The sequence below is a fragment of the Myripristis murdjan genome, chromosome 15, assembly GCF_902150065.1.
Source record: "Myripristis murdjan chromosome 15, fMyrMur1.1, whole genome shotgun sequence".
Lineage (NCBI taxonomy): Eukaryota > Metazoa > Chordata > Actinopteri > Holocentriformes > Holocentridae > Myripristis > Myripristis murdjan.
In genome coordinates, this window is record NC_043994.1 from 2,276,837 (window position 1) to 2,304,285 (window position 27,449).

Consider the following 27,449-nt stretch of genomic DNA (forward strand, 5'->3'; position numbering starts at 1 on the left):
TCACTGAACCTTGTGAAATATGGAACATTAGGGTGCCAGCTTGTACACAATATACTAGGTATACATCAGTCTGGAGAAATGAAAGCATGGGGCAGAAAAAGGAGGATTCCACTTTGTAAAGTCTGACTGTCCCCTTGTGGGCACATGGGAATATTACATCATTACATTCTTGTATCTCAGTCAAGCCACTGCAATCTGTTCACAAAAAAAAGCAGTGCAAGGTTCCAAAAAAAAAAAAAAAAAAAAAAAACATGCCAATACCATGTCACTACAACACTCCTCTCTACCAGTTGATGGTGAGATTCTCTTAGGCATTAAATGGTCTACTCAAAGCTACAATAGTATTTTTTAATCTTAAAAGCTCCTGGCACAGCACGCAGGCGGCCACGCAAACTGGATACGGGCCTTCACCAAGCCAAAAAGGGTTTTGCTTAAATCAATTAGATTTGTATCCAGATATTTCCATACATTAACATCAGATCGAATAACTGAATCGCAGTTTAGAAAATCAAATTGTCCAAAAGACAGAAAGAAAGAAAGAAAGAAAGAAAGAAAGAAAGAGAAAGAAAATTCTCCTTGAATCGAACACACAGTGGTGCATCCAAGTGATGTTAAGCCACACACCATTATTACGCACACATTATCAGATGTTTTCTTGTGTTCCATCCAGAGATTTACCCACCGGACATGGAGACTGTAGGAAGACGGTGACTTTCTCATCCTCAAGCATGAGCTGCAGGAAAAGCCTTCGAATGAAGCCCGAGATGTTCCCAGAGATGGGAACATTGCCTCGCTGGGGTGCTGACTGAAAGAGCTCACAGAGAACCTGTAGCAGAAGAACAGTTTAAATTTAGCCCACTGAGAGACTTTTTAAAATCAATTTGCATGAGCAATTCATATTTATACATCAACACAAAGCCTTCAGCGATTTTAAAGAGTTTTTTCACTGGTATCACCAAGACAATAACTGTTCCAGCTCATTTTACAACACAAATATAATCCAAATCAAAACCAGTATACAAAACTTTAGCTAATAAAGCAAAACTGACTTCTGAGTGGTAAAAATAAAAGTCTGAAAAGACAGTGAAGCCCTTCAGTGTCGTGTCAAACCAGAAAATTAGGCACAATGCCTTACAAAACAAGACATGGTGAAGCTCACAAAGTTTAAACCACTCAGTTGTGATCACAGAGCTCAAAACCTGACCTGTGCCATAAGCCGCTGGTTGTTAGGGTGGCAGGAAATACACTGGAGGAAGAAGGCTACAGTAGCATTTTCCAGAGCAGTCCTCTGCTGCGTGGTGAGCCCTCCTGCCCGTCCAGATGATGCCAACGAGTATCTTGACCCTGAGGGCTGAGGCTGAGATTGAGGAGGGCACGCCGTGGCACCGGGCCCTGCTGGATGGGAACCTGTGTGGGCACCAGCATTGCCACCAGCGCTGGCACTGGAGTGACACAGCAGGAAAAGCAGTGCTGTCCACAGTGGGTTGACCTCTGGTCCACCCAGCCAGTCTTTCATAGCGTGACTGTTCCCTACCTCGGTTAGGAAACGCAGCACTGGAGCCGCCAGCTCTGCCGACAAAGATGGCCGACTGTGTGAGGATGAGGAGGATGAGTGGTAATGGTGATGGTGCTGTCGTCGCTCAGCCTGAGCAGCAGGCAGAGGGAGGTCAGCACTGGCCAGGAGGCCACAACAGAGTTGGGCCAAGCTGCGCACCAAAAGTGAGGGCAAGCCAGAGTCCAGCAGCTGTTCTATTGCTCCTGGAGACTGTGAAGCAGCTGCTAGGGTGGTTAGCTGTGACTCGGACAAATTAATGGGAGGTCTTGCGTGCTTTGAGTCATCCGTAAGCCCTGCTGTAGTTGTGTTGGCATCGTGCTGCTTCTTGCCATCATCAGTCATTGCCAGGCGGTGGTGCTGGGCCTGTGAGTGGCTGACAGTGGGCACTGAGACAATGCCCATCCATGACATGAGCAGGGAAAAGTAACTGGGGTGGATGTGGCACATGGAGCACAGCAGACTGTCCACAGCCTTTTTCAGCACCATATTGCAGGGCAGCGACATTGACCAGTTGTACAGAAGTCTAAAGGGAAGGAAACAAAATGGATCAAATTGTAAAAGCTTGAAGAGCAATAGTTAATACAGTGCCAATTAAATCATTAAAGGAATAATTCACTCATGCTGCCTTATTTTTGTTTCAAGTAGTCACTGTGTGTTACCTTCAGTCTCCAAGAAAATTTTTACTCACAAGCCTTCAGGATAAACTTGTATTCCAAAAACACATATCATCTCTGATCCAATGGAAAAACTGAGGCTGTAATTTTACAATTTTACAACAGCAAAACACTACACTAGGTCATGAAGCTTGTTGAGACCATGAGACAATTTTGCACAAGTGGTTCTTGCAACAAGATTTGAGCAAAAATATGTATGTTTTGGAAATACTGAGCATACAACTGTCAGCTTCTTAAATAGAAATTAGTTTTCTTCTGGAAAAAAAAAAAAAAAAAAAAAAAAACGTAAAATTACGGCCTCAATTTTTCCATTGGATCAGAGATGGCTTGCGTTATTGGAATGAGATTACGATGAACATCATGGGTGAAGTATTCCTTAAATCTATGTCATTACTAGTTTGTCTAAAGGACTGGAATATGTCAGTTTAGATTCAAATCACACAGGGTAAAACATACTTTCATGGAAGCCATTTGTGTTATGAAATATCATCTCCCTCTACAAATAAGCCCACAGTGATTAAAGTCATTGTGGATCTCCCTCTGGCTTCCATATATTTAGTTTTAGTATCAAAGCACATAGAGTTTAGGTTATGATGTCCCTTTGTGCTTTCAGACTATTTATGCTTACATAGCAGCTATTCAGTATTGATACCTTGCAGGCAAGTCTACATGTCTTAAGAGATCAAGACGCTTAAAATGTAAATATTCAAAACCAGATGCTCTGCAAACACAGATGATTATAACCACTTGAATGTTATTTTAAAAAATGTTATTAATAAGACAGAAAAATACTATGACTGACTCAAAGAGTTCTCTGTTGAGCAACACAGGGAGGTCATAGTCAACGGGCAGCTCATAGCTGTGCCACAAGATAGCCGCCACACAGTGGAGGTGGGAGGGTGAGGGCATGAGGAGCCCGTACTCCCTCGAAGAGGAAGAGGAGGAGGCTGCACTGGCGCCAATGTATCCAACGGGGTTGCTCCGCTTGTGGGCTGCCACCCGAGATGAATCATGGACCCACTGGAGAAGAGCCTGGATCCTGGAGGGTTCAAGTGAAGCAGAGGGAAGCTGAAAATCTGCCCATACCAGTGATTTTTAAATGTTTGGCCCATGAACTACAATTTATGCACATTTGACATTGCAACAAACCATTCTGCAAGTCATGTGTGGGTACACAAGATTTCACAACATATAATCAAAATCGCTCAAATTTCAAATTTGAATTTTGGACGGAAACAGTGACCTTATAATGTTCTGCTTCTGTGGCTAACTAAGTGATTGGCATTCATAAACCACAGAACTGATAATTGGTTATGGGAAGCAAATGTTTCCCCAAGAACTATTTTCCCTGGCAGAGAGCCTGTTGCGCTCCGCCCAGTTTCAAGCCATCAAAACTCAACAGTCGTGCTGCTTTTAGGAAAACTAATGTGAACATCTTTACTATGGTGATGGAATATGGCTATGAAAAAAGTTTGAAGTCTCTCAAAGTTCATTTTCATATCGTAGTGGAATGAAAAAAAAAACAAGGGCTGGATAAAAAGGAGTAAAAATGATGTTGGAGTTGGCTGTTGGCTTTGGGAAAAGATTAGCAGAAATGTGAAACTTTATAGATATTACACTTAACAATGCAGAATCACATGATTCTTTAATTCATGGTTTAAAAGAAGGGAAGCTTGATATACCTGTCTTTTGTTCCAGGATCCTGTGTGGTGCCCAGTTGGTAGAGAATATCTATGGTGGAGTCTGACGAGAGGCCATTTAGTCGCCCAAACAGCAGAGGACTGTTTAAATCTACACCAAGACAGATAACGAAGGCAGAGGAAGGATAGTTACCATGCTTAATAGTTCAAAACACATTTTTCATGTAAACTGTAGGTCCTCTTGTGACCTCATTACAACAAATAGCCATTTAATCACTTCAAGAACACCTTATCTCAAAAAAATCCAAAATTGAGCTTAATGACTTGTATATCTATGGAAACATCAAGACACTCATAACAGGGTGAAAATAAGCTTGACTTCACTTTTGACTGAAAAGGGTTTCTACAGGTAACAGGGAGTTAAATGTCATGTGTTTTAAAACAGTTTCAAGATCAATTTTAACACAATTTAAGATTGTTTTTTGGGGGCTCAGGTGGGGGGCAATATAAAGGTTAAATATTGTATATTTGGTCTTGTGCTAAGGTCAGTTTTAGGTAAGATTATGGTTGTTACTGGCAAAATTATTACATTACATTACATGTTTATCTTAGATGGCTGCTGCTGTGGGAATAAATCTAACCAGGACTTTTTTGACTAAATATGACAAAAAGAAATTAAAAGATGGATAAAAGAAATTAGATAAAATGTTTAGGTGGAAATTAAGATGTCAAAGATTCAAATTTAAGACTATTTATACCTTTTAGGCCTAATTTTTATTTTTAAAAATGTAGGAGCATTTTCACACTTGCTTGTCTTATGAAGACAAGCTGCCTCAGAATACCTCAGAATGTTCACTCAACAATTCCTTCTGTGAAGATGCATCAGAGTAGCTTGATTAGGTGATATTATAGACATATTTATCATCCCAGCACAAGTTCTTTTGTGACAACAGTGAGTCGCAATGCATTCTCACTGCAAAACAACTGCTCCAGGGTTTGACTGAAAGCAAGCCAAGACCACCCATTCTTGGCGATCGCGGCCTCATCTGAGTGTCAATGCTGTGTTCACACATGCCCAAAATCACTGATCTTTGGGGGGGATACGCTCCCGGTTTCAAAACAACTGCTCCAAACAAGCCAGCTGTGAAAGTAACATTATATGTTTTAAGACTTTTTAAGGATGTGCAGACACCCGCTTGGAAAAAAATTTGCTGCCATCGGTGGCCGACTCACTGGCAGGGTCGGTGCCAGACGCAGCACAGTTCCTCAGCAGAATGTCGATGAGTTTCAGTCCAATGCGGGTGGACTGCAGGCCAATCTTCACCAGAACAGCCTCAATGTTGGGTGAGTGCATGCCACAGTAGGGTGACATGAGCAGCGCGGCGCAGGTCTGAAGCAGGTTGGCGGTGGGTGCTGCAGCACTGGCCATCATGGCCTCCAGATCGCTGACATGGGTGAGGCAGTGGTGAAGCAGGCGCAGCCAGCCAATACTGCACGAGGACAGGAGAAAGGAGAACATTTAGAAGTGTTCACTGCAAGCAAACTGTAGATCATTATCATTACTGCTACCTGTTGTAAAAGAAAAATCACCGTCCAGGCGTTTCATTGTCCAAATTTACATTTGAGACATTTGTGAGAAAATAAACACAGAGGGTAAACAGCAAGGTGCAAACCACTGGCATCACTCAAGAACAGCAAAGACAGATTAGACTTTCAAAAAAAAAAAAAAAAAACATCTAAAAAAGCCTGACCAATTCTGGAACAAGGTTCTTTAGACAGATGAAACGAAGATGAACTTGTACCAGAATGATGAGAAGGGAAAAGTGTGGAGAATGAAAGGAACAGCTCATGACCCAAAGCAGAGCTCATCATCAAAAGAACAAAAGCGAGTGGGAGGGGCAATGTTTCCAATAATATGGATTCAATTTTCATTTTCACTGGATTCGTTCAGTTTGCTAGTGAGAGCAAACGGAATAAATCCACAGCATTTCACATGCATTTAAACACAAGAAGGCTCATGTCAATCTTTTCTAGTAATTTTCTTGGAATTTGTTTTGCTTTTTTTAAACTAATATAAGGTTAAACATTTGTTTAATTCAAAGCTAACTTTATGCTAATACTGTACATTTTGACACTGCAATTGTCAAATTCAGCACAAATGAATACTGGCCCTAAATAACAGCTATCAGTATCCTTGATTACTAATAATTGGTATCAGCCCTGAAAAATCAATTGCTGGTCGATCTCTTGTCCAGATGTATTTTCTACCTAGTTTTGGAGACCTGGTCCTCAGAGGGAAGGAAAGGGTTGTTGACGGTGGCAGAGGAGGTGTTGCCAAATGCTGTCAGCCCCAGGAGTTTGATCTGAGACAGGCCAAGGGTGCTGGCATCACGAGGCCGGTGCAGCCTCAGACACACGGCCGACGCCACTTCCGCCTTCACCAGCTGGATCTTTATGTATGTGAGACCACTGGTGATGACCGGCGTGGAGAGCGGCAGCATATTGACACCATCAGCGCTGATTTCCACTGAGACCGAGGACGGACAGGCTGGTTAGGAGGAGGAGAGGACATAGAGAAAGGTGAGCGGTTGATCAGTATGTACAGTTGTGACTTACAAGACAGTCGATAGCTAGATCTCCATCTAAGTGTTCTAGACAAATTAGAATTTAATTAATTTGAAATTAATTTGAAAAGTTAGATGGAGACAGAAAATTTCACTAACATTTGCTTAACAAAGGTGTTAGGTTTTTTGTGCTAACAAAGTAACAAAATGCAAACAATGGTGATGGGAATACATCTGTCAAATAGATAATGGTTTGTTTCACTTTTATTGTATGACTATTAAACAACACAGATTTTTTTTCTTTTTTGTTAAAGATGATTTTTTGGGGGGGGGATCTGTGGTCCAGATATTAAGAATAAAGATAAGCAGATAAGAGAGACGGTGGTTGACATGCAGTTAAGGGCCTGAGCTGGAATCAAATTTCGGCTGCCACCTGACCACATATGGCTGACTGCTCACGGGGTGGAAGTTGAGGCTCGTGCAGGACTGCAACATTTTAGGTAGATGCAGATGTGCATAAACACAGTTTTATAAATCTGAATATTTCTTGGCTTGACTTTGAAAAATCAATCTGGGTACAATCTGGTTATGCCAAAAAATGGATTTGGGCTGGCAGTCTGAACAAGGCCTCAGGTTTCAGCAAAGTAAATCCACTTGTATTTGTGTACAATATTTCAGTACTGCTTCTAAGCATGTTCTGGTGATGAAAGTGTCCCCAAGTAAAATTATTTCAATGTAATGGCACTAACAGGAATGCATCCAGCTGTTCTTAAAGGCAGCAAGGTCCTACTTACTGGCCAGAGAGGCGAGGTGTGGCTGGATATGGAGCTCTTTCAGCAATACAGCAGCAGGAAGGTGGATGGTGAGGTCGCACCAAGCCTCCTCTGGCAGGAAGATGTAAGACCAGGCTGCCGAGCGGGCTCGGCGGTGAGGTGGGGTGGCCTGGAGCAGGACCTCTGCTGGCTGGGCCGTTGGACTACTTGAAGTGATGGTTCCTGCAAAGGGACGAACATCGTTTAGAATCAATGAAGAATCAGATGTGAACATTAGGATTTAGCAATTACCAAAATGCCCCACATCTTGGGCGACAGTCTGGTGGGATCTGTTGGATAAAATATCACTTACGGTGGTAAATATTGTGATAACTGATATGACTGGCTGTCATATCAAACGCTGGTTAACACAGCGTTCAAGTAACCAGGAATGACACGAGCACGTGTTTCACTGCTGTTTGGATCTATTTAGTGTATATGTGATCTGTACGCTTCAAATTATCCCCTGCTATGTTTTGACAATGTCAGCCTCTGGTGGCTTTGTAGAATATCTATGGATTGCAAGACATTTTGTTTTACCCCCATATCTCTCGGTGTGTTACATGCCAGTTCATAGTGACACTTGTGTTGAATTTTTTTCCCCCAGTCCTTTTGTTTTTTTTTCTCTTGCTGGTACTTCTTGTTGAGCTGCTCTGATTGACTTATCTGAATTCTGCTTTGTCAAATCCTGAAGCTCCTAATTGCTGCTTAGATAATTAATGGTCCAAATCAGTCTCATACAAGCACATGAATAAAAATAGTGATGAATATAACTGATCCACAGAACCTAATAGGAGCAGAACAGTCATGGAGTTGTTTGCCATTCATAGTCATTTGACTGGTACAGAATAATAAGGCAATTGTCATTAGTTACTATGGTGATAATGTACATCAGTCAGGCTGTAAAGTATATCACAATAGCTTAGAAATGTTGTGCGGTGGCTGCTTGCTAAAAGCTGTTATCAGCATTTATAGTTAACACCAACTGGTCCAACAATCCTCAGTTCCCCTCCAGCAGCAAAGCAACAGAGAAATAGCACAAGACACCTCTCCATGCTCCGTACTCCACTGTTCGTTTGGTCGTTGCTACAAAACCTCACCTCAGCAAGTTAATGACTTCCTGAGTTGTTCTGTGGAATAATTCTTGTTACAATAAGCTCGTTAAAGTAAAGCTGCTAAGTTAACATTCAATCAGTCTCAAATGTCACCTCACTGCCCTGTAAATGTACAGCCCCCCTTTGTGTAATTTTGAAAACTCTACCTATAAGTCATATTAATAAACACGAGTACAGTCACATAGCACATAACAAAGCAATCTGATGAGGAGTTTCAAGCACCTAAAGGGGCAAAGTTGTGGAGTCCCTCTGCATTGTCGGGCTCTGAGGTCATAACACGGGCTTTGAGGCTGCCATCCGCTGCCTTTCCAGGACCTGAATCCAAGAACTTCATTATGGTGGAAACCATGCTGCGTGCTGTGTTCACAATGGCCCGAGTGCTGGTCACCATGTTGTTACAGATTAACTGTACACCACCTGCACAGGGACAAGGAAGTTGTTGTTTCCTTATGAACAAAGTTTTGTAAAACCTACCAAAATCCATGCTTGTGTTCGCGTACTTGCAAGGACAAAGGCACTGGAAAGATTAAGAGGCTTAAGAAATGGGCTTAAGGTAAGTCAAGATTTGAATGAACTGTAATGGTGATATGAATGTAATCAATAAAAAATCCTTATAAGTGCGCTTGTCCAAATGTCTCTGAATACACTCACCCATGTCGTGGAATGCCTTAAGAGCCTCGCTGGTGTCGAGAACTCTGAGAATGAACCACAGTAGAGGTTCAGACAGCTGACATGTAGAAAGAGAGCCCTGCAAAATGGAATATGAAATACATTTTATTAAATAGTGCAAATGTAGATGTTGTAGGATATTGTGATGGGATATCATTTTTCAGTGGGAAATACAAAATTGCAGTGACACTTTCATTACTGAGAAAGATTTGCTTGTAAAAATTAATACATTTCAGCACATGACTTTTATAAAACGTTTTATATATGGTATATAATAATTATTTGTTCTCAATACCAAGTGTGCCTTAAATTTCCACTTTCCTATTTGTTACTGTAAAATTCTATGTACCTTGCAAGTTCAAGTGGCTGTGCCATAATACCACCTCAAGAAATACTGAATGGGTACATTTTATGTATTTAACCTATCAATTATTATTATTATTATTATTATTATTATTATCATGATTATCATGATTATCATTATTATTATTATTCAACTTAAGTGTGCAACAGCCAACTCAACACTCACAAATGGTACACACATATATCTGGAAATAAGCAAAAATAGATCTGATTTGCCATTCTGAATAATTTCCTTAAACTGGAGGGGTCACAAGGAATTTGACCAGTTTGAATCACTGAATCAATTAGGACACTGTAGGTGGGGTAAGTGATTGATTCCCCTTCTTAAACTACTTGAGGTGCCTTTGAGCAAGGGATTTGAACCCCTAACTGTTCCAGTTGAGCTGCTCATTGGCCAACAGCAGAGTAACTGCCAGGTGCAAGTCTTTACCAAGTGTATAAAACTGAAGCAGGCTGTTGCTGAAAAAGAGCATGGTGAACAGTCAACTCCGCATGGATAAACAACTATTAAAAAAAAATATAAGAAACCCAAAGGCTGAAGCCCAGCCCAGATTATTTTTCTGCACAGTATAGTGGTCCCTCCACCTCTCCTCACCTGTCTACCCATGTATCCACAGGCCATATATGTGAGGATGGGCTGTAACATGACCTGGACCGAGGTGGCCCTCTTGCTGAGGGTGGTGAGGATGGTAAAAAGGCCGTCGCCCACTGAGATGGCATCTAGACCACCGTGGAAGTTCTCGTGCTTCGTCAGATGGAGACCACTGGCTCCTGCAATCAGGAGAGAATTATCAGCTCAGCTGCTTCATCACTAGAACAGATGTTATCTTGCCGTTTGCATTGTTTTCTGTCCAACAGGCACTAGTGTGAAAAAGCTTCCAGATTTGCACTTCAAAGAAAAGGATAAGGCAGAAAAAGGCTTGTTAGACACCATCTTTCTAGCCAATGAGTACTAGCTTAGCACTAACAATGCACATTTAATTCAGTGAACAATGCTCAAAATAGTGTCCAGGTGTTAAATGGCAGCTGAAGAGCACAGGTAACTCCCTCCCCATTAAGCACTAAGTGCCTGATGATTAATGATAAAATTTTAAAAAGTTCTGATGATTTTTTTTTTTTTTTTATTAGAAAGAATCTGAACTTGACAAGCAGGTTCACTGATGGATTCAACATTTGATAAACCACAACTACACATAGAACCGATGCTTTTATGCATGGCCACACAAGCAATAAATTTTCCACAAAATAATTTCATTCACTGCAACAAACCTCAGGCAATTTACAACTAGTACTGAGGTCAGATTTTTGGCATGTCACAGATGTGGATTTGTAAAATTAATGACACCCATTGAATCATGAATTCTGAGAATTCTCAAGTAGTCATTGTGAATGTATTTTTGTTGTATGCTATTTTAAAAAAGTAATAAACATTATTTTTGCAGCTTATTTTTGTTTTGAAGGCGTTTTGCTCCTTCCATGTACTGCTGTTATTCCCTCTTGACCAAAACACTTCTGGTTCTTGAAACCAGTTCAGGATTCCTGGAACCAAGAATCCACACCCATTTTTGTCATCCTACATCCCACTTCAGGACCAACTAGTTTTTGGTCCCAGGTGGGAACCAACTTTTCAGACTCCAAACAAATTTATTTTTGGTTGAAATGCTCAGATCAGTTCACAGTCAAGTTCGCAAACAGGAACAGAACCAGTTCCTTTTTGGTCAAAAAGGCCAACAGTATGAGACATCTTTCTTTATTACCAGTGTGACAATCATGGCATCATGCAGAGCTTACCGATAATCATGGCCATGGCACTGCTGTTGCACTGGCCTAGTGCCGACAAGATCTGGCTCATTATCTGCTGGTTGGCAAGGACCAGATCGGCCACACCTGCTGCTGGGCCCTGACTGGACATGGATCCTCCCATCATACCCTCTTTGCTGCCACATACTTTCTCCTCGTCTGAGACACTGCTATCAGCTGTCCCGCTGCCAGCCGGCGGCAGACGTCCACTGAACTCCCTGTCCCCGGACAAAGGGAGCTGCACCAGGACATTGACCAGCTTAAGAAGGTCAAACATTAGCTGGTCACGTGTGGTCTCTCCACAGACAGCCTTGGCATCTCCTGGCCGGATGATGTTGGCAAAGAGGCCACCGAAACATGCCCGGGCGCCCACAGAGCTGTCTGAGCCACTGCGTGACACCACCTTATCAGAGCAGGTGATGTAATGGTGAACCAGGAAGGTGATGGACTCGATGACAGAGGAGATGGTGCTAACCGACACCACTTCAAAGTTCTGCTCCAGGGTGAATTCCAGCAGCTTCACCTGAGCGTCCAGCGGACCCTGGCCTGACTGGAATGGACCCCTGTGGTGGTCAGAATAAACCATTAGTTCATTAAGATCACTCACATCAGTACTACTACTGCTACTCTTCTTCTAAATTAGTACACTTTTTAGAAACTTTTCCTGTTGATTGTTTAAAAAAAAAAAATGACACTTTATATGGACACACATAAGGTAATACAACAAAGTACTTATGTTGGACACTATAAAAGACATTTAAGTTCATTTTAGCAAAACATCTAAAACCTTCAAAGCAAACTGTTCTCCAATAAATAATCTTAATGTTCTCTCTGTGCTTTCATGCGGCCAAATATCCCTAACTTTTTGTGAGTAGCGTATGTCAATGTGATATTTCAGTTTTTTCTTCTTAATAAATTTACAAAAATTTCTACAATTATATCTTTACTTTGTCATTATGGGGTACTGAGTGTAGATTAATGAGAGAAAAAATGCATTTAAACAATTATAGCATCAGGCTGCAACATAATAAAAGTGAAAAAAGTGAAGGGGGTCTGAATACTTTCTGAATGCACTGTGGGTGAAGTACTTTTTAACTGTTCTGAAAAGTGATATACAAATATATCATTATCTTTATTATTATTACAGAAACAGATGTTTAGAACAAATGTAAAAGCTTTCAGGAGTTGGCTATATGATTATCACCGTTATATATTGCTCATCTGTTTGTATAAAAATGCTGAATTTTCCTTTTGCAACATACATTACCAATTAAACAAAACAATAATAATAAATAAGGAACCAACCAAAATAAATGTTGTGAGTTCTGTACCTCTCAGTTGACAGGATGTGCATGAGTTTCAGCAAGAACTCGCTGAACATCTGTGGGCAGGTGGACGACAGGTGGACCTGCAGGCGGGTCAGAAACTCCTGCATGGCCTGGGTGGCAGTGGGTCCCACCTGAGAGCTGTGCTGGCTGGTCCCATGGGTGCTGCTGCCAGACAGGAAGCGCACCAGGACGTGCACAAGCGTGGGATCAGACACCATCTGCTGTGCAGTGCTTTCTTGACTGTTCATCCCACTGCCAGAAGCTGGACAATCAAATATTGATTAGATACACACAAACTTGGTACATAAAAAAGACTGAAAGCCGAAATGTATCTAATGACATATACAAAGAGCTGAGCACTGACCACAGGCTGGCATGTTAGTCATCAGGGTGAGAGAGTGCAAAACCAGACACCAGGTTCTCAGGGAGGTGTTTGGGTACCATGCCAACACTGTTAGGAAACTGCTGATGGAGGCTGAAGACAGAAACACAAATGAACAGTTTAAAATAAAGGAATGAAAATCCTGACATTTGGCTAATATACAGCAGGGGATTAAGAATCTTATTTTTAAGAATGTTTGCTGGAGGGAAGTCCACCTCAAAGGCAGGACACTAACAGTTGGCATTTGGAGAATCTATCCCTTTAAGATGTCGAAAAGCAATGTGGTTGAGCCCTGACCTTGGTTGAGCGGGATGGTGGGGACTCGGCTGGCGTTGAACAGGAAGATGTCTGATCCACTCTCTTCACTGCCGCCGGAACATGAGTTGAGACTGAGGGTCAACCACAGCTGGAGCAGGGACTCCAGCTAAGACAGAAAACATCTCATCAGTACAAGGGGACACACCAGCACAGGCTTACTTTATTATGTGGGTGCACTGGCAGCACTTTACTAATGAATACTGTCTTAACCTTTCAGTTCAATTTGTTGTCAGTTACACTTTAAACGCTATCAATCCTGGTGAGTTTAGAGCAGGGCTCGGCAGCTGCATAAGAATCAGGGATTGGCAATGGACTGAATTTTTTTTTGGGCCAATTTGCACTACCTCAACTGTTGGTGTAGAGAGCGTAGTAATGTAGTCCAAGATGTTCAAATGGGGAGGCATGCACAAGGATAACTGTGATGCTCAATTAGATTTTATGCCCTAATACTTTTTTTTGTACTTGTGCTTAGGCACAGTGGAGAGAGACAGGAAAGACGGGGCGAAGAGAGAGGGGTGACATGGAACGAAAGGCCTGGGCTAGAATTGGACCCAGGCTGCTGCAACAAGGCAAAATTATATTTATACTTTGAAGAGTCTCCATAGCTATATCATGGTATGAGCATTTGTAGATTTTAAAAATTCTGTACCGAGTACAAAAAAAAGGAAGCAATTACGTTTACATTTTATGAAACAGAGAGAGTTCACTCTTGGAGACAGTAGCAGCATCTAAAGTGATATTTTGTCTTGTTTTGCTGCATGAATTTAGTGGTATCTAACAGTCTGTCTAATTTGTGGGATGAGCCACTCAACATCAGAATAGATTTTCAAATGCCCTTGGTTCAGTTCATGTTGTCTTCATTCAGTGGAAATCATCTTGCAAAACATGGAAGCTTGTAGTCTTGTGTTACTCTATGCAGTTGCATTTTCGATGAGGTGTGCAAGTAGCTAATGCTACTGTTGCCTACTACAAGTTAAACTATTTTGGCAGATATTTCTTTTTGGACTGCAGGGATCTTGTGTTATGCTAAAAATGCTAAAAATGTCCCTTTCTTGAGCATTACAAAGCTGCATTTTATTTCAAGTTATTATGCCAACATCATAGACTTTATATCTACAAACTATCACTATCACTAACTCCGCAGTACAGACAATTCTGAAAAAAAAAAAAAAAGCAAAGGTGTAAGGGTCCCATGGCAGCACAAACACATGAACACACACGTTATGGGGTGGGGGAGTGGGGTTACAATACATTACCTCCACTGTTTCCCAAATACCAAGCTGTGGAGAGGAAACGGGTGGACAGGAACAGAGTGATATGCCATAACACATCATTGAAGTTGATATTCAAGTAATATGGACTAAGGACAATTAATTCTGTTTCTGGTGTGTGTGTGTGTGTGTATGTATGTATGTTCAGTCTATGTAATATAAGGTATTTGGTGTAATGTGGCAGACATACAGTACACACTGGTATGTTTAAAAGTCCTGAAACCGTGCTGAGCTAAAGACTATTTGAATCTTATGGTGCCACCTGATATTTTCGTTTTATAGATAAATAAAGCATGTGCTGACCTGGACATGGTGGACCTGGAGCATGGAGAAAAGCTTGTTGAAGCAGGCGCTCAGCATGGGAATGGAGGAGGCCTGGACCATCAGGGTACTGCCTGGAGGGGAGCCGCCTCCATGTAGCCCCCTCAACAAGGAGTCATCAGTCCCATTAGAGGCCTGGGTCACTGGGAAGGCAGGTGGAGACGAGACTGAGGCACAAAGAAGAAAGGTTGACTTCCTGTTTGTCTATTAACCTGCTTGTGCTAGAGGACTATAAAACAGTACAGTAAGAAAACTTTTTATGATGGGTATACTGCAAATTGGATGCTTACACAGCCAGTGTGTTTGACTGTGTGCACTAACTGACTCCCTCTGTTGCACTCAGTCACTCACACACACCACATAATTAACCCACTGCCGCTGTCAACATAGACCACCCTTCCACCTCAGCTTCAAATACCATCAAATTATTGCTACCGAAGCTTTATGCCCAAAAAACGTATTCAGGAAAGAGCTAGTGGTGTGAAGAAAGTCTGAAGTTTCATTTTCATGTCACAGTAGAATCAATGGAAACCAATGGCTGGATAAAGGAGGAGAAATGATATTGGAGTTCTACAATACGACTGCTTGCTTTTGGAAAAAGATTGAAAATATACATTTTGGAGATATTTTACTAAACATGCTAAATCACTGGTATGGTCCTTTAAGTTAGGTCAATGCAGTGTTTCTGCATAAGACTCAGTCCACAACCTTGATTATGTGGGTTTTGTGGGAAAAACAGCTCCCCGCTATTTCTCTGCTGTTCTCTGTGCTCCTGATCACATCCCAGGATAGTCTAGTTAATGGATACCTGTAGGTGAAGTGGAGGTGAGGGCCTGTAGAATGGAGTCAGCCTGGAGGGTGGCCATCATTTTGAGCATCAGCTCAGCCTGTTGCTCCAGGCCCACTTCGAGGCGAGCGTCCAGTGCTATGAAGCAAAACGTAAAAGTTAGATGGTAACCAGGGTTTTCCTCTGTTTTGCAAATCCAAAACCCAAATGCAGTCTCTGCATTTTACCTGCTTACAGCTTCAAGCTACAATTTTGCTAAACAATGTTGTTTTGGATTCTCACATAGTGATAAACCAGTTACCCCAATCAGTAAACTACATTTGCAAAGTTAACACGTCTCTAAAGCTGGGTTGCGCCAACAAGGATTAATTATAAAGATGAAATCATCGTTTACTATTAAATTCTGTTGTAAAAACTGTCTTAAAATTAAGTATTACATTTAAAGCTCTTTTTAAATCTCAGTCTATCTTTTACTCTAAACCTATTTTAAATTTGATCTTGTTGCATCAAAACTTGAAATGGCTGTATTTCTGAGATGGACTGAACAAATGATTGAGTTCCTTCAGTATCAAGGGAGTCTATTTTTCTCTGACAGCGCTGTTGTTGATGTTATTGTTAAATTTTTTGTCATATACAATTTGGCTGTACTGCTCCATTAATTCAGCCAAGAGGTTTTCCTCAAAAATTAAGAAATTCAAACTTCTCCGTTAAGCCATGTTAAGTGGGATACCTAATTGTTAACTAGCTAGCAGGATGCACAGCAAACAGCCAATCATTTTGCTTTGTGAGTGGATACAGAGTAACAATTTTGTTTTGTTTTGTTTGGTAAGCAAGCATCAAAATCGTTCAAAGAAACAAGTAGTTTCTTTGAATTTTGAATATGAAAATTACCGACAGACTGCAAAATAATTGTGCATAAGGCTGCAAAATTTAGCATGTTTGCAGACCCAAATGGGAGGAGAGAGGTGCCTGTTTGAATTTAAGAATTTCAGTGCCCAATAAGGTTGTAACTTTATGCGTGAAGTTCACATTTGTTTGAACATGATGAAAAATCATACTGAACTGGAACGATTATCAGTTCAAATTAAAAACGAGAGAACAGAATGGAAGAACAACACTAAAGCATATGACAAGATTCACTTGCTGGTGTCTAGAGCTTTGCTGGTAGGACTCTATTCATTATTGCATGCATGTAACAATTTCCACTGGTGTCCATACTTAAAAATCTACTTTGGGTAACAACAAACCAAAAACCAAAAACCAAAAACAAACAAATCCACATCATCTCCACTACATTGGACAGAGCACTATTTTGTGTTGCAGTCCCTCTTTGTGATTTAGGCTGAGAAGTTGGGTGTGTTTTAATATTAAAAAATCTTGCCAAACACAATTTTGTATACCTAATACAGTGAAATCAGTTCCTGGTTAAAAAGAACAGAGTCTGCACATTAATCATGTACGGCGCATTTTGACTCCAGACAGTGTTTCAAGGTCAAAGGCACCATGCCAACATCATTAGGAATAAAATGTTCAGTAAGAGAGGTCAAACATACAGAGGAAAAAAAAGGTAATCGTTTATAGAAAATTCTTCTTCTGCTCACCTTGTGACACGGACACTGACAGACCCTGCGAGCCAGGCTTTTCGGCAGCAGCTGGAGGTTTTGACACTGGGATACCAACCCCGCCTATGTAAGGGTTGTATCCGTATGTGCCATAGTCAGCACCCCAGTAATCATACCAGGTGCTGCTTATAGGCTGCAAACACACAAGACAGACAAAGAGAGGAATGCAGTCATTCTGTTTTCAACATAGTCTGTACATTGGTTTTCACAAACAAACTTATGCCATGTTAGTTTGAAAACAGACCCAAGAAACTACTGTTAGAGGACCTTTTATTTGAATTAGGGCTGGGTATTACATTGATATTATGATATATGACTAGACATCTGCAAGGATTTTGGATACTGTAATATTGTGCTACTGTCTTTTCCTGGTTTTAAAGGCTGCATTAAAGGGGTGCAACTTGTTGAGTCCGTTGCAGCTCTTCTGTTATTTGTATTTACCTGCTTGGTCATCATATCCCCATTACTAATGACTGTTTCTCAACATCTCTTGTGTGTGATTGTCTTATGAAAGAACCAACAGACATCCCTTCAATGTTGCCACAATTTCAATAGAGGTATTGATATCATGATATTAGACTTTGTCCATGTCGCCTAGCCCTGGGTGAATGGTTGCATGTAAAAGCTGCACTAAAAGCTGTCATTGAGCCACCACACAGACTACAGCTGATGGCCGAGGCACAGCACAGTCTCTGTCTTTTTGATATAAAATAACTCTAGGGGCCAGAGTGCCAAAGTAAGCCAGAAGTGACAGGATTGCAGGAAGATAAAGAAACTAACTGAGCTTCTTGTCCTCTTCTTAAAGAACAAGAATCCTCTTCATCTTTCCCATTTTTATTTTCAACATTAGTTCCATTGTTACTTCAATTTAGCTGGCTAACACCTATTGAATAGCTTGCAGACCGCCGAGAGTATTTTCACACCTACAGTCCACTTAATGTGGTTCAAATCAGTGGAATAGCTGACACTTTGCTGCATTGTTTATTTGCTCAGTTTGGTTTCGAGTCCATACTTTTCTCTTTCATCCTTTTGATCTTTTATTTCTAATAGAATAGACTTTTGCCAGACATGCCCAAAGATAAGAGTTCTACCTGCGTGTACACAAATAGTAGACAATATCATTGAACTGAATTGAGCTTTGGTCCACACCCAAGTACGATTGCTGGTTTCACATGAACTGCACCAAGATGATAAATGCACCAGAGTTCGATCCAATCAGACAAAACAAGGTAAGTGTCAGAATGCTCTAACGTGGCATCGCATAGCATTGAGCAGGATGTAATGCTCCTTGAGGCCTCTGTGAGATCTTGCTTAAACAGTTGCCTGTGACAAACACAGCCGAGCTTTGAGTTCGACTTGTAGTAATCAGTGTTTTTTATATCATCTTGGTATAACATTAAAAATGACAGTGACCTTCTTCAAAATATGGGTGAATGGTTGCTTTTAAACTTTGAAACTATTTGATAATTGCAATAGTTAGGCCGTGGGCTAGTCTGGACAAGTTGCTTTGGGAGCAGTTGGGCTGAAGGGCGGTTTCCGGGCGAAGAATTTATAGTTCTGTGAAACTTTGAATGCTTCAGATGTCTATTTCATCTAGTATGCTGACATTATTGACCTGCTGTGCTCATTTGAGCTGGTGCAGTACTCATGTGTTCCTCACTAAATCAACAGCGTACAGGAGGATAGTAACATCGATACACGGAAACCATTCAGTGAAGGAGACAGAAAAGAATACAGCAAAACAGAGTCAGACAGGTGAAGTCATGCTCAACATACCTTAAAAACTTTGGCGGCGAGTGGATCTTTTTCCAAATCAATATCTAGAGGATCAATATCAACATCCATCAGGTCTTGTAGCAAGTCAAAGTCTATGTCTTTATCTTTTTCCAAAGATGACAGAGGTGGAGCACCTTTGGATAATGAAAACAGCTTTAATACTGCCAAGCAAGCACACAACAAAACAAAACAGAAAAACTCACAAGGGCCTTTCATTGGGACATTACTAGGCCGTGTTAAGGCTGATCAAGCCACTGGCTCCTTCAGTATGTGAGCAAGAGTCCAGACAATGGATCAGTTGGCTGGTACAGTCAGCAACAGCCTGACAAGTCGAGCTGAAAAATTCTGGCTGATAAATTGCACAGAGTGCATTAGTGTATGAATTACACATTTAACATTTATAGGAAGATAAAGGGGTTGTGTTCAAACGAACAAAAATTACATATATACAAATTGTGACATTTATGTATTTGCATAATTTAGTTTATATATTTATATTTGATCTATAACAAAATCCCATAATTATTTGGATGTCATTACCATTAACAATTACACTGCACGGTGTCATTTCAACAGGCTTTGAATCAACAGTGTTTGAACTCCCACTCCACCAACATAATATGAACAATCAATTCAGAAATTAAGATGTTAGAAAAACTGGAAAATATCCTATAAAAATGGACCATAACTTCAGCACAGGAAGCCATACAATTACTGCAAAACAATAAAGCATTAGAAAAACAATCTAACATGCAACTATAGAAAAAAAGGAGGGGGAGGGGAAGAAAACAATTTTCCAACACAAATGCATTGCATCCAGTGGTCATAAAAAGTGAGGATTCATGGTAAAAAAAAAAAAAAAAAAGTCTGTCTGGTGTTTTGGGAAGGTGTGGATTATGGACAGGCCCACCGACGCACTTTGGAAAACAGAGGAGGTACCAGGAGTACCTGCGATGATATCAGGCGCCAGGGCCTCGTCAATGCTCTCCACCAGGGGGATGGGTGCTGGCTGGGGCATGGAGTCATCGGAGTCAGCCCCTGCTGACGAGGAGGACGCCCCAGCCTCCTCACCTGCCGCCACCTCATCCATGACATCCAGAGAGACAGGTGAAAGCAGCTCACCTATGGGGACAATGAAGTTTACTCTCAGACACCATACCACAAATGTTATGTGCCTTGAGACTGACCCCGCATGTGGCCACATGTGGCCGCATGTGGCCACTGTCAAGCAACTTTGGAGTGGTTTAGTTAACATCTGGAGTGTTGAGTATGAGGGCATGGCCGGTGACTAGGATTGTGAATCTTTGCTTTGTGCAATTTGATTCTAGACCCATTTTTATTGTATTTATTAGATTCAATTTTGTAAAAAGTGATTTGCTTAATCAATTCAACTGAGTAAACTTTTCACCTTACTCAATCATGTGCAATGCTTTTAAAAAGTAAAATCAATTAAATTATGTTGTAAGTGTGAGTGTGCACCTCATTTAGCGGTCTCACTTGTAGAACTACATTATGCATGGTACAGTCTTTATAAATGAAATGGGCAGTAATCCAATCGCACAATATCCCATTGCTGAGCAGCATGTCTAGCAGTCAGTTGTGATGCCACTCAACCTCACAGAACGATCCTATCACCTCTTACAAAAAGTGAAGTCGTCATATGTTTGGGATGTCTATCTAACTTTTCACTAAAGAACTGGCAGCTAGGTGTTGATTTTTTTGTGTTTCCGCAGTACTTATTTTCCATTTCGTAAATCTTACATTCTGCACAACGTGTGTCTAGGCTGCAGTTTCTCTCGCAGAACCCAACAACTTCCCAGACTTTGGACTTTAGGTGCAGTGGAGCTGGAAATATTCTGTCCGTTGTGTTAGACAGCCACTCTGCCACTGTACTGTTGTAGAGGCAGCTATTTTTGGTTGTTGCTGTGCTTAGCATCTCGTGGAACAGGAAGTGGGGTCTGTGCAACTTGCACCTCGTCGTTTTGCAAGAATCGGAAATAATTAGATTCAAAGCACTTTATATTGATTCAGGCCAACATTAGCAAGATTTGTTCTATCAATTTCTTTAGAGTGATCAATTAATTTGAATCAGCATAATTTAAGATCAATTCACTCATACAATGACTGAACTGTTACACCCCAGCTGCTGACATCTGATTGCCAGCAGTTCCGACTCTTCAAGAAGCCTTGCATGATGAAATGAAGTGAGAGCAAATCACAGTCTGAATGGATGTACAGCTATGTTGTCTTATCGGGCATGAACACTACAGAAGGTAAATTATATCAAAGAGTGCAGACAAGTCCATCATGCTTAGCTTTAGATACAGGAATTCAGATTTATTTTCATATACCAAAACCTCTGTGACCATGACAGATTACCAAGACTCTGTCCAACATACAAGCGACTTGTGAGTTGAGTTCATGTGACTTTTATTTACAAGACTTTCACTTCTAACTGGATAGTGTGAACCTGATCAAACCAGATACCAAAATCCAACCAGTGATCCAACTCTTTTTAAAGAAATCATTTCTCAGGAATTTTCATATTTCATATTCAACATATTCAGTGACTTATTCAGTATCAGTTTTGTGTGTTTTGGACCTGTTAAGCCTTCCATACACATGTAACTGCAGTACACCAAAACACAGAGCTGGGTGTGAACAGGTGCTGAAACAGGGTGTCAGCGGCTAAAATGTGCAATGTGACCTGTGGAAAACATGTGAACATCTTAGCTGAGCCTTCCATGGAAGGTATCAACAAAAAATATCCTACCTGCCAGGATGTCCTGCAGCATGCAAGTGAGGGAGTACTGTGCCCAGGCACCACCCCATGAGATATCCCCCCTGTTGAAATCTGTCCCCACTAGAAGGAGCAGCAGGCGCTCCAGCTGTTGCTCAGACACGATCTCACACAGGTGGATTGTGGGACGCGTAGCATTGGCTATCCTGGCAAGGACCTGAGGGGACAAACAAAGCCCAACATTTTATTCATCGACTTGGATAACGTCCTCACATTTTCAAGTGCAGGAATAAAAAGGTATAGAACCAGAACCTATGCAAGGTCTGGACATATATCTGGTCAAACTGCTGACTCATGTACCATTGAGAGCCGTGCATCTGCAAGCTTTCATTCCAACCAAATACATAGCTCATTTCATTTATTAGCACACCTTCAACCAGAGACAAGGAACAAAGTAGTGAAAATAGCTGTTGTAGTGTTGCGTTGGAATAAAAACCTCCATAAAACCACTGCTGAAGAAGCTGGGCATGTACAATGGCCACATTGCAACTAGGATTGGGGAATATGTCAAAATTTTCCTACCGCCCACCATAAGTCCCATAAACAGCAGTTGCCAATATATTCCCAGACACAAAGAAAAACACTTCAAAGAAGAGCCCTTTTGCCATGTTTCTGCATTTAGATGAAATCAGTGTTTTGTGATTTTGTTTGATGAGTGTGCATTAAGGCCCAGAAAACTATTTTCATGCACAAAATTCATGGGTGCCCTGTAGTAGAAGCATGAGAGCTATGAAGCAGTCAGCTTTCTACCTTGCACACAAAGAGAAGGAGATCAGCGTGGCATGTGAAGTCCATGGAGAGCAGAAAGAGGGCCAGCTTCTGAACCACAGAGATGCAGCGCTCGTGGGCCAGTGTGAAGGGCAGAGGCTCCACCTCTGGGGCCTCCTTGGTTGTTGTGGCCTCAGTGTCCAGTGTGGAGCGTGGCCATTCAGCTGTGCGCCGCAGACGAATCAGATCCTTAAAGTGCTGTGAAGATAGAGGGTATACGCTGAGATATGGAGAATCAATAGTTGGGTGCAAAAACTCTGTTGTGTATTTTAATATGTAGATCAGTTAATATAAATACCTATCCAAGTACTACAAAACTTATGAGCATGCATGGTCATTCTATAGCATTTCAACCAGTGGTCCATGAACATATTGCAGGTGGTCCCCTACTATGCATTCAGTTCAAGAGTTTGATGCTAGAAGTTTTTTTTTTTTTTTTTTTTTTTTGGACGCTATACAAATAATTGAATTGAGAATTGAATTGAAAATAATGTCCAATCCACAGGCTCCTGGGTTTCAAAGAGTTATTGCAAAACTTTGATGATCCTTCTCCAAATCAATCACCAACCCTATGAGGTATGAGAAGCATACACAATTTCATTATGCTTTTGGTACAATAACAATAAAGATTTCTGATTTCTGTAATGCGCTGACATGTTTGATGAAGAATATAAAATATGAATGCAAAAAAAACATTTCCCCCTCTTTAAATTTGTATTAGTGCTTTAGGTATTTGATAATGAACTACCTTGGATCTACACTCACCTTGGATGTGGCCTGCTTGAGCTTGGCCTGCTCCACCAGCAGTTTGTAAGAGGAGCCTTTGTTGCTCTGGATCTTCTCCTTCTCGATCTGCTCCACCAAAGCCTTCTGTTTTGCTTTTAATAGATTTAACTGCTGCAATAAAAAGGGTATGATAAATGCAGGCACTGCCAAAGCCCTCACTCCAATACAACCCATTTAAAGCATCAACTTTATGAGAGACCCAAGTAATTCCAACAGCGGTGAAAAACAATTAGTCTTCGGCAAATAGCTTTGTCAGAGGTTTTTGATGCCGGATATTTTGCAAAAATCCAACATTCCGGCATTCTGGCTTGTATGTACACATTCATAAACTCAAGTTAAGTAACTTACTAAGGCACTCTTTTAAAAAAAAAAAAACCTATCTGAAAGTAATTCCTGGTGTTGGAATGAGACACATTTACCTGCTTGTGGTGGACAAGCTGCTTGCGAATCTTGCGGGAGTAAAGTCGGTCCAAACTGCTGTTGCCTTTGGTTGATCTGCTGGAGTTCTGAGACTGAAGGCTATTATTAATAAAGCTCCACTGATTGCCTTCATGTAATGGGGGTAGGACAAATGGGAAAAAGACTCATCAGTTCACAGCTTTTGGTAGACAAGCTAAACACATTCACTTGCACACAAACTCAGATGAAGGCAGTTGGTTCTGGGACAAAAATACTGAAGTCGGGAACATGCACCTAGAAATGCAAAGTAAGGGGACAAAAGTGTCCCACTGACAAATAAATAAATAAATAAATAAATAAATAAATAAATAATTGAATTGTATATAAAATTTCCAGCATAACACTTTGCACTTCACAAAAAGTATATGGGGACAAACAAAATTCTTGTTGAAAAAAGTTTCAAATGATGTATGTTAACATCAGAACAGACTTCTGACATTTGTCATTTGGTACCTGTGAAGGTCCTCTCCCGATCCTTCCCGCCAAGGTGTTTCTTTCCACCTGAGGCCTCGTCTTCTATGCTGGCCACATAGTCCAATAGTCTGGAAACCAGCATCACCACCCAGCTGATCATGGGGATGTCCAGTACACCTATGAGACAAAGTGACTTAGCACTCTTGCCAATGGTTACTGAAGCTGATTAAACCAAATCACAATGCTTCAGGCATGTTTAAAGAAATACAATTGGGTCAGCAAGCCAAAACATAAGTTTTCAACTATGTCAAAGAATTTTTCCATTAGCTGTTGAAATGTCATTTCAAAATTTGGGAGTAAATCAAAATCTCTATCCGCACGGTATAACAGTTGTATAACTAATGTACTGCTGTCAAATCCCTTTGGGTGTATACAGCTGAAGCACTAGGGAATATTCTCAACAAACAACTTCCACTTTGTCCAACTTTGTCCAAAATCTCTAAAGCTAGTATAAGGCTGCTATATTTTTGAATAAAATCTGGGCCACACTGTTTTTTAGATATCTGTCTCCTAGAAAAATCCCCAGCCAAGGTCAGTAGGACAAAATCTGAGACACTAGCCATGTGGTCTCGGGCTAACCATTTGATCCCAAGGTTGTTATAATTTAAGGCTCCTGCTCCTTTGGTGTATAAAGCATAGTGGTTTAAGCTGAATTAGGTTAGAGTCCACTGTGCTGCTAACCGGGTTTGCTATATTAGCAAAGTAGCTTTTAGATGGCCTGCCAGCCAGCAGTCTAGACAGCTATCCAGTGCCTTTTCAAAGCAGATACCATCTTCACCTTCAGTGCGGCGCTGGGTGGCAACAAGTGGTTGTTGTAGTGGGGACAACAGGCTGTCCAGGAGGTTTAGAAGGCCCTCTAAAACACCACTGTTGCTCAGGGATCTTTGTCCAATGCAGGACAGGAGCATGAAAACCCTTGGATAAGAGAGACATTGAAAATAAAGAGGTTAGCACCAGCAGATTCCATCACTTTCTAGACTTTAGCCTAAAGCAGAAATGAACTTTGGTAGGGTTGGGTTGTATAGTAGTCTAGATGTTACCAAGTCCATATGGTGGTGAATAGCGTTGGGTGAGTTACTCAAAACCATAAACAGGTAAAGACAGTCATTAATTTCTATACATCATAAACTGTAATCACATTACTAATTACTGAATCTAAAAAGTAAGTCATTACTAATTACTTTAATTTTGCATTACTTAAAAATCCAATTCAATAAATACTATAAAACCCAGATCAGCCCATATCAGGGGAACAAGACACCAAATTATGTGCTGATCTCAGATCACTTTAGCATATTATATCATAATGAAGAAGATATGAAAATCTGATCCTAGACCAGCAGAAAGGAGACACACTAGGCCAACACCTCAGCTCATGATATTTTACTCTCCCCACTGAGAACTGATGTCTTTCAAAAAAGTCCAGTGATCAAGTCACAGAAGTAATTTTATTAGAACAGTAAGTGTACTAATAAATTACAAATCTTGTAAAATAGCAAATAAGAGCCAAAACAACATCTAAAAACTGATCATTAAAGCAAGTGTAAATGCCCACCTGTCCTGGGGGAAGATGAGCAGCTGTTCAGAGTTGTAGAGCTCCTGCAGGACATTAGAGAGGAACTGACCCCACCAGCGCTCGCCTCCACAAAGCTGCACCAACAGCAAGCCGGCATGCAGGCGGATCTTTGGTGTCCCACTGATGCAAAGGTGCTTAAAGAGCTCCTCACAAGCCTGGGCATGGAATGTACTCTGGAGTACTGAGGGCACTGAGTGGCCTGGAGAAAAAATAGAGCAACAAGATGAAGGATGGAGGAGGAGGGGGAATAGAGCATGAAAAAATTAATACACATGAAAAACAAACAAATAAACCAAACCCCACCATAAATGGCAAGGTTCCAACATATGTTTCATATCGGTAGTATCTACTGCATGAAACTGGGAAAAACAGCAGTAGTGGGTGAAAAGTCGTCTGTTGATGACCTGGAGCTGCACTGGCTAACTTGCTGTCTGTTATGTGGACATACAAACTATTGACTGGCAAGTGAACTATTCTGTTACTACTACATAATTATACTGTGTTGACAACTCATACTGACAATCACATTGTTGCAGTATTGTTACACTTAACAACACTGAATGACTGGTTAATAGCAAACCCTAAAGCTAATATGAGCCTATAATATGAATAAACTGAATAAATATGTTGAAAAGTGTTTACAAGCTTACATAGATGGTCTAGGGACCTGTAACAAACATTATGACTTGTCAAAATCTTCCATGTTGATGGCATGTAGGAGAAATCATGTGGAAGGACCAAATTACAGGTTTCCAAGTCGTAAATCCAAATAAAGAGAAGATGTGAACAATTTTTCCAAGTGGGAAGCTTGTATTTACGCTTATAACGATCAAGCGTGAACACATTGTTGCTGTGCTGGCTGGCTATAGTAGCTATGTTGAGTACATGATTTGCCAGTTGAAAATTTCAAAGCTGGAGACAGCATTAATGCAGACATGCCCTTTCACACTACCTAGAACACACGGTCAGATCCAAACATTAACACAATCATATTCACCATGCACATAACACAAACACATGCTGTGTGTCCAGTGAGCTGCTCACCATTGTTAGAGTGCAGCAGGCTCAGCAGTGTGTCCAGCAGGTAGCGGATGACGGTCCTCAGCTGCTCTGTGGAGGAGTTGTGGATCAGCTCCCGGGCCTCTGGAGCTCCAGCGTCAGGAAGCGCCTTACGGCCAGCACCCAGTGACACGCGGAGCCTCTGGACGGCATGGTGGGCCAGGTTAAGCTGTAGCTGCAGCTGAATGCAGTCCTGATAGGCCGAGAAGACACGCTGGTCCTCTTCCACTGCCTTGTCAGGCTTGCGCAGGAAGTACTGGGCATTGTTGGCGCTGTTGAGTGGCGGCAGGTCGATGTTCTGGAGAAGGGTTTCAAGTCGGTGGCAAGCTAGATTGTACCTGGTGAAGCAGGTAGAGAGCAGGCAATGAAAAGGTGTAGAGGAGCCACTGTACTCCATTTACTCTGACTTGCATTTCATGATTAATTTCCTGGACAATCAAACAACCTGTGAAAAATCCAGCTGAGCAAAATATCAATATTATATTGATATCATGATATAAGACTAAATATCATCTGGGATTTTGGGTATC

The 27,449-nt window shown here is 41.2% G+C and overlaps 1 protein-coding gene across 10 annotated transcripts in view; it reads right to left on the reverse strand.

The window, feature by feature from the left end:
• Window positions 1-27,449, reverse strand: part of birc6 (baculoviral IAP repeat containing 6) — a 165,490-nt gene that overhangs the window by 96,191 nt on the left and 41,850 nt on the right. For 2 of the 10 annotated variants that reach the window (XM_030070855.1, XM_030070847.1), the window contains exons 29-56: window positions 26,905-27,257; window positions 25,840-26,059; window positions 25,063-25,199; window positions 24,264-24,401; window positions 23,771-23,898; window positions 23,331-23,462; window positions 22,548-22,763; window positions 21,771-21,954; window positions 19,916-20,119; window positions 18,998-19,131; window positions 17,201-17,354; window positions 15,621-15,737; window positions 14,795-14,979; window positions 14,477-14,500; window positions 13,200-13,326; window positions 12,885-12,995; window positions 12,524-12,782; window positions 11,184-11,755; window positions 9,988-10,163; window positions 9,012-9,108; window positions 8,583-8,777; window positions 7,228-7,428; window positions 6,138-6,417; window positions 5,103-5,359; window positions 3,912-4,020; window positions 3,032-3,268; window positions 1,205-2,078; window positions 683-826 (exon numbers count right to left, since the gene is read on the reverse strand). In XM_030070855.1, coding sequence (XP_029926715.1) covers window positions 683-826; window positions 1,205-2,078; window positions 3,032-3,268; window positions 3,912-4,020; window positions 5,103-5,359; window positions 6,138-6,417; window positions 7,228-7,428; window positions 8,583-8,777; window positions 9,012-9,108; window positions 9,988-10,163; window positions 11,184-11,755; window positions 12,524-12,782; window positions 12,885-12,995; window positions 13,200-13,326; window positions 14,477-14,500; window positions 14,795-14,979; window positions 15,621-15,737; window positions 17,201-17,354; window positions 18,998-19,131; window positions 19,916-20,119; window positions 21,771-21,954; window positions 22,548-22,763; window positions 23,331-23,462; window positions 23,771-23,898; window positions 24,264-24,401; window positions 25,063-25,199; window positions 25,840-26,059; window positions 26,905-27,257 — 5,965 coding nt within the window. The remainder of the gene's footprint in view (window positions 1-682; window positions 827-1,204; window positions 2,079-3,031; window positions 3,269-3,911; window positions 4,021-5,102; window positions 5,360-6,137; window positions 6,418-7,227; window positions 7,429-8,582; window positions 8,778-9,011; window positions 9,109-9,987; window positions 10,164-11,183; window positions 11,756-12,523; window positions 12,783-12,884; window positions 12,996-13,199; window positions 13,327-14,476; window positions 14,501-14,794; window positions 14,980-15,620; window positions 15,738-17,200; window positions 17,355-18,997; window positions 19,132-19,915; window positions 20,120-21,770; window positions 21,955-22,547; window positions 22,764-23,330; window positions 23,463-23,770; window positions 23,899-24,263; window positions 24,402-25,062; window positions 25,200-25,839; window positions 26,060-26,904; window positions 27,258-27,449) is intronic. The other 8 variants (XM_030070857.1, XM_030070854.1, XM_030070856.1 and 5 more) reach the window with 6 other exon arrangements.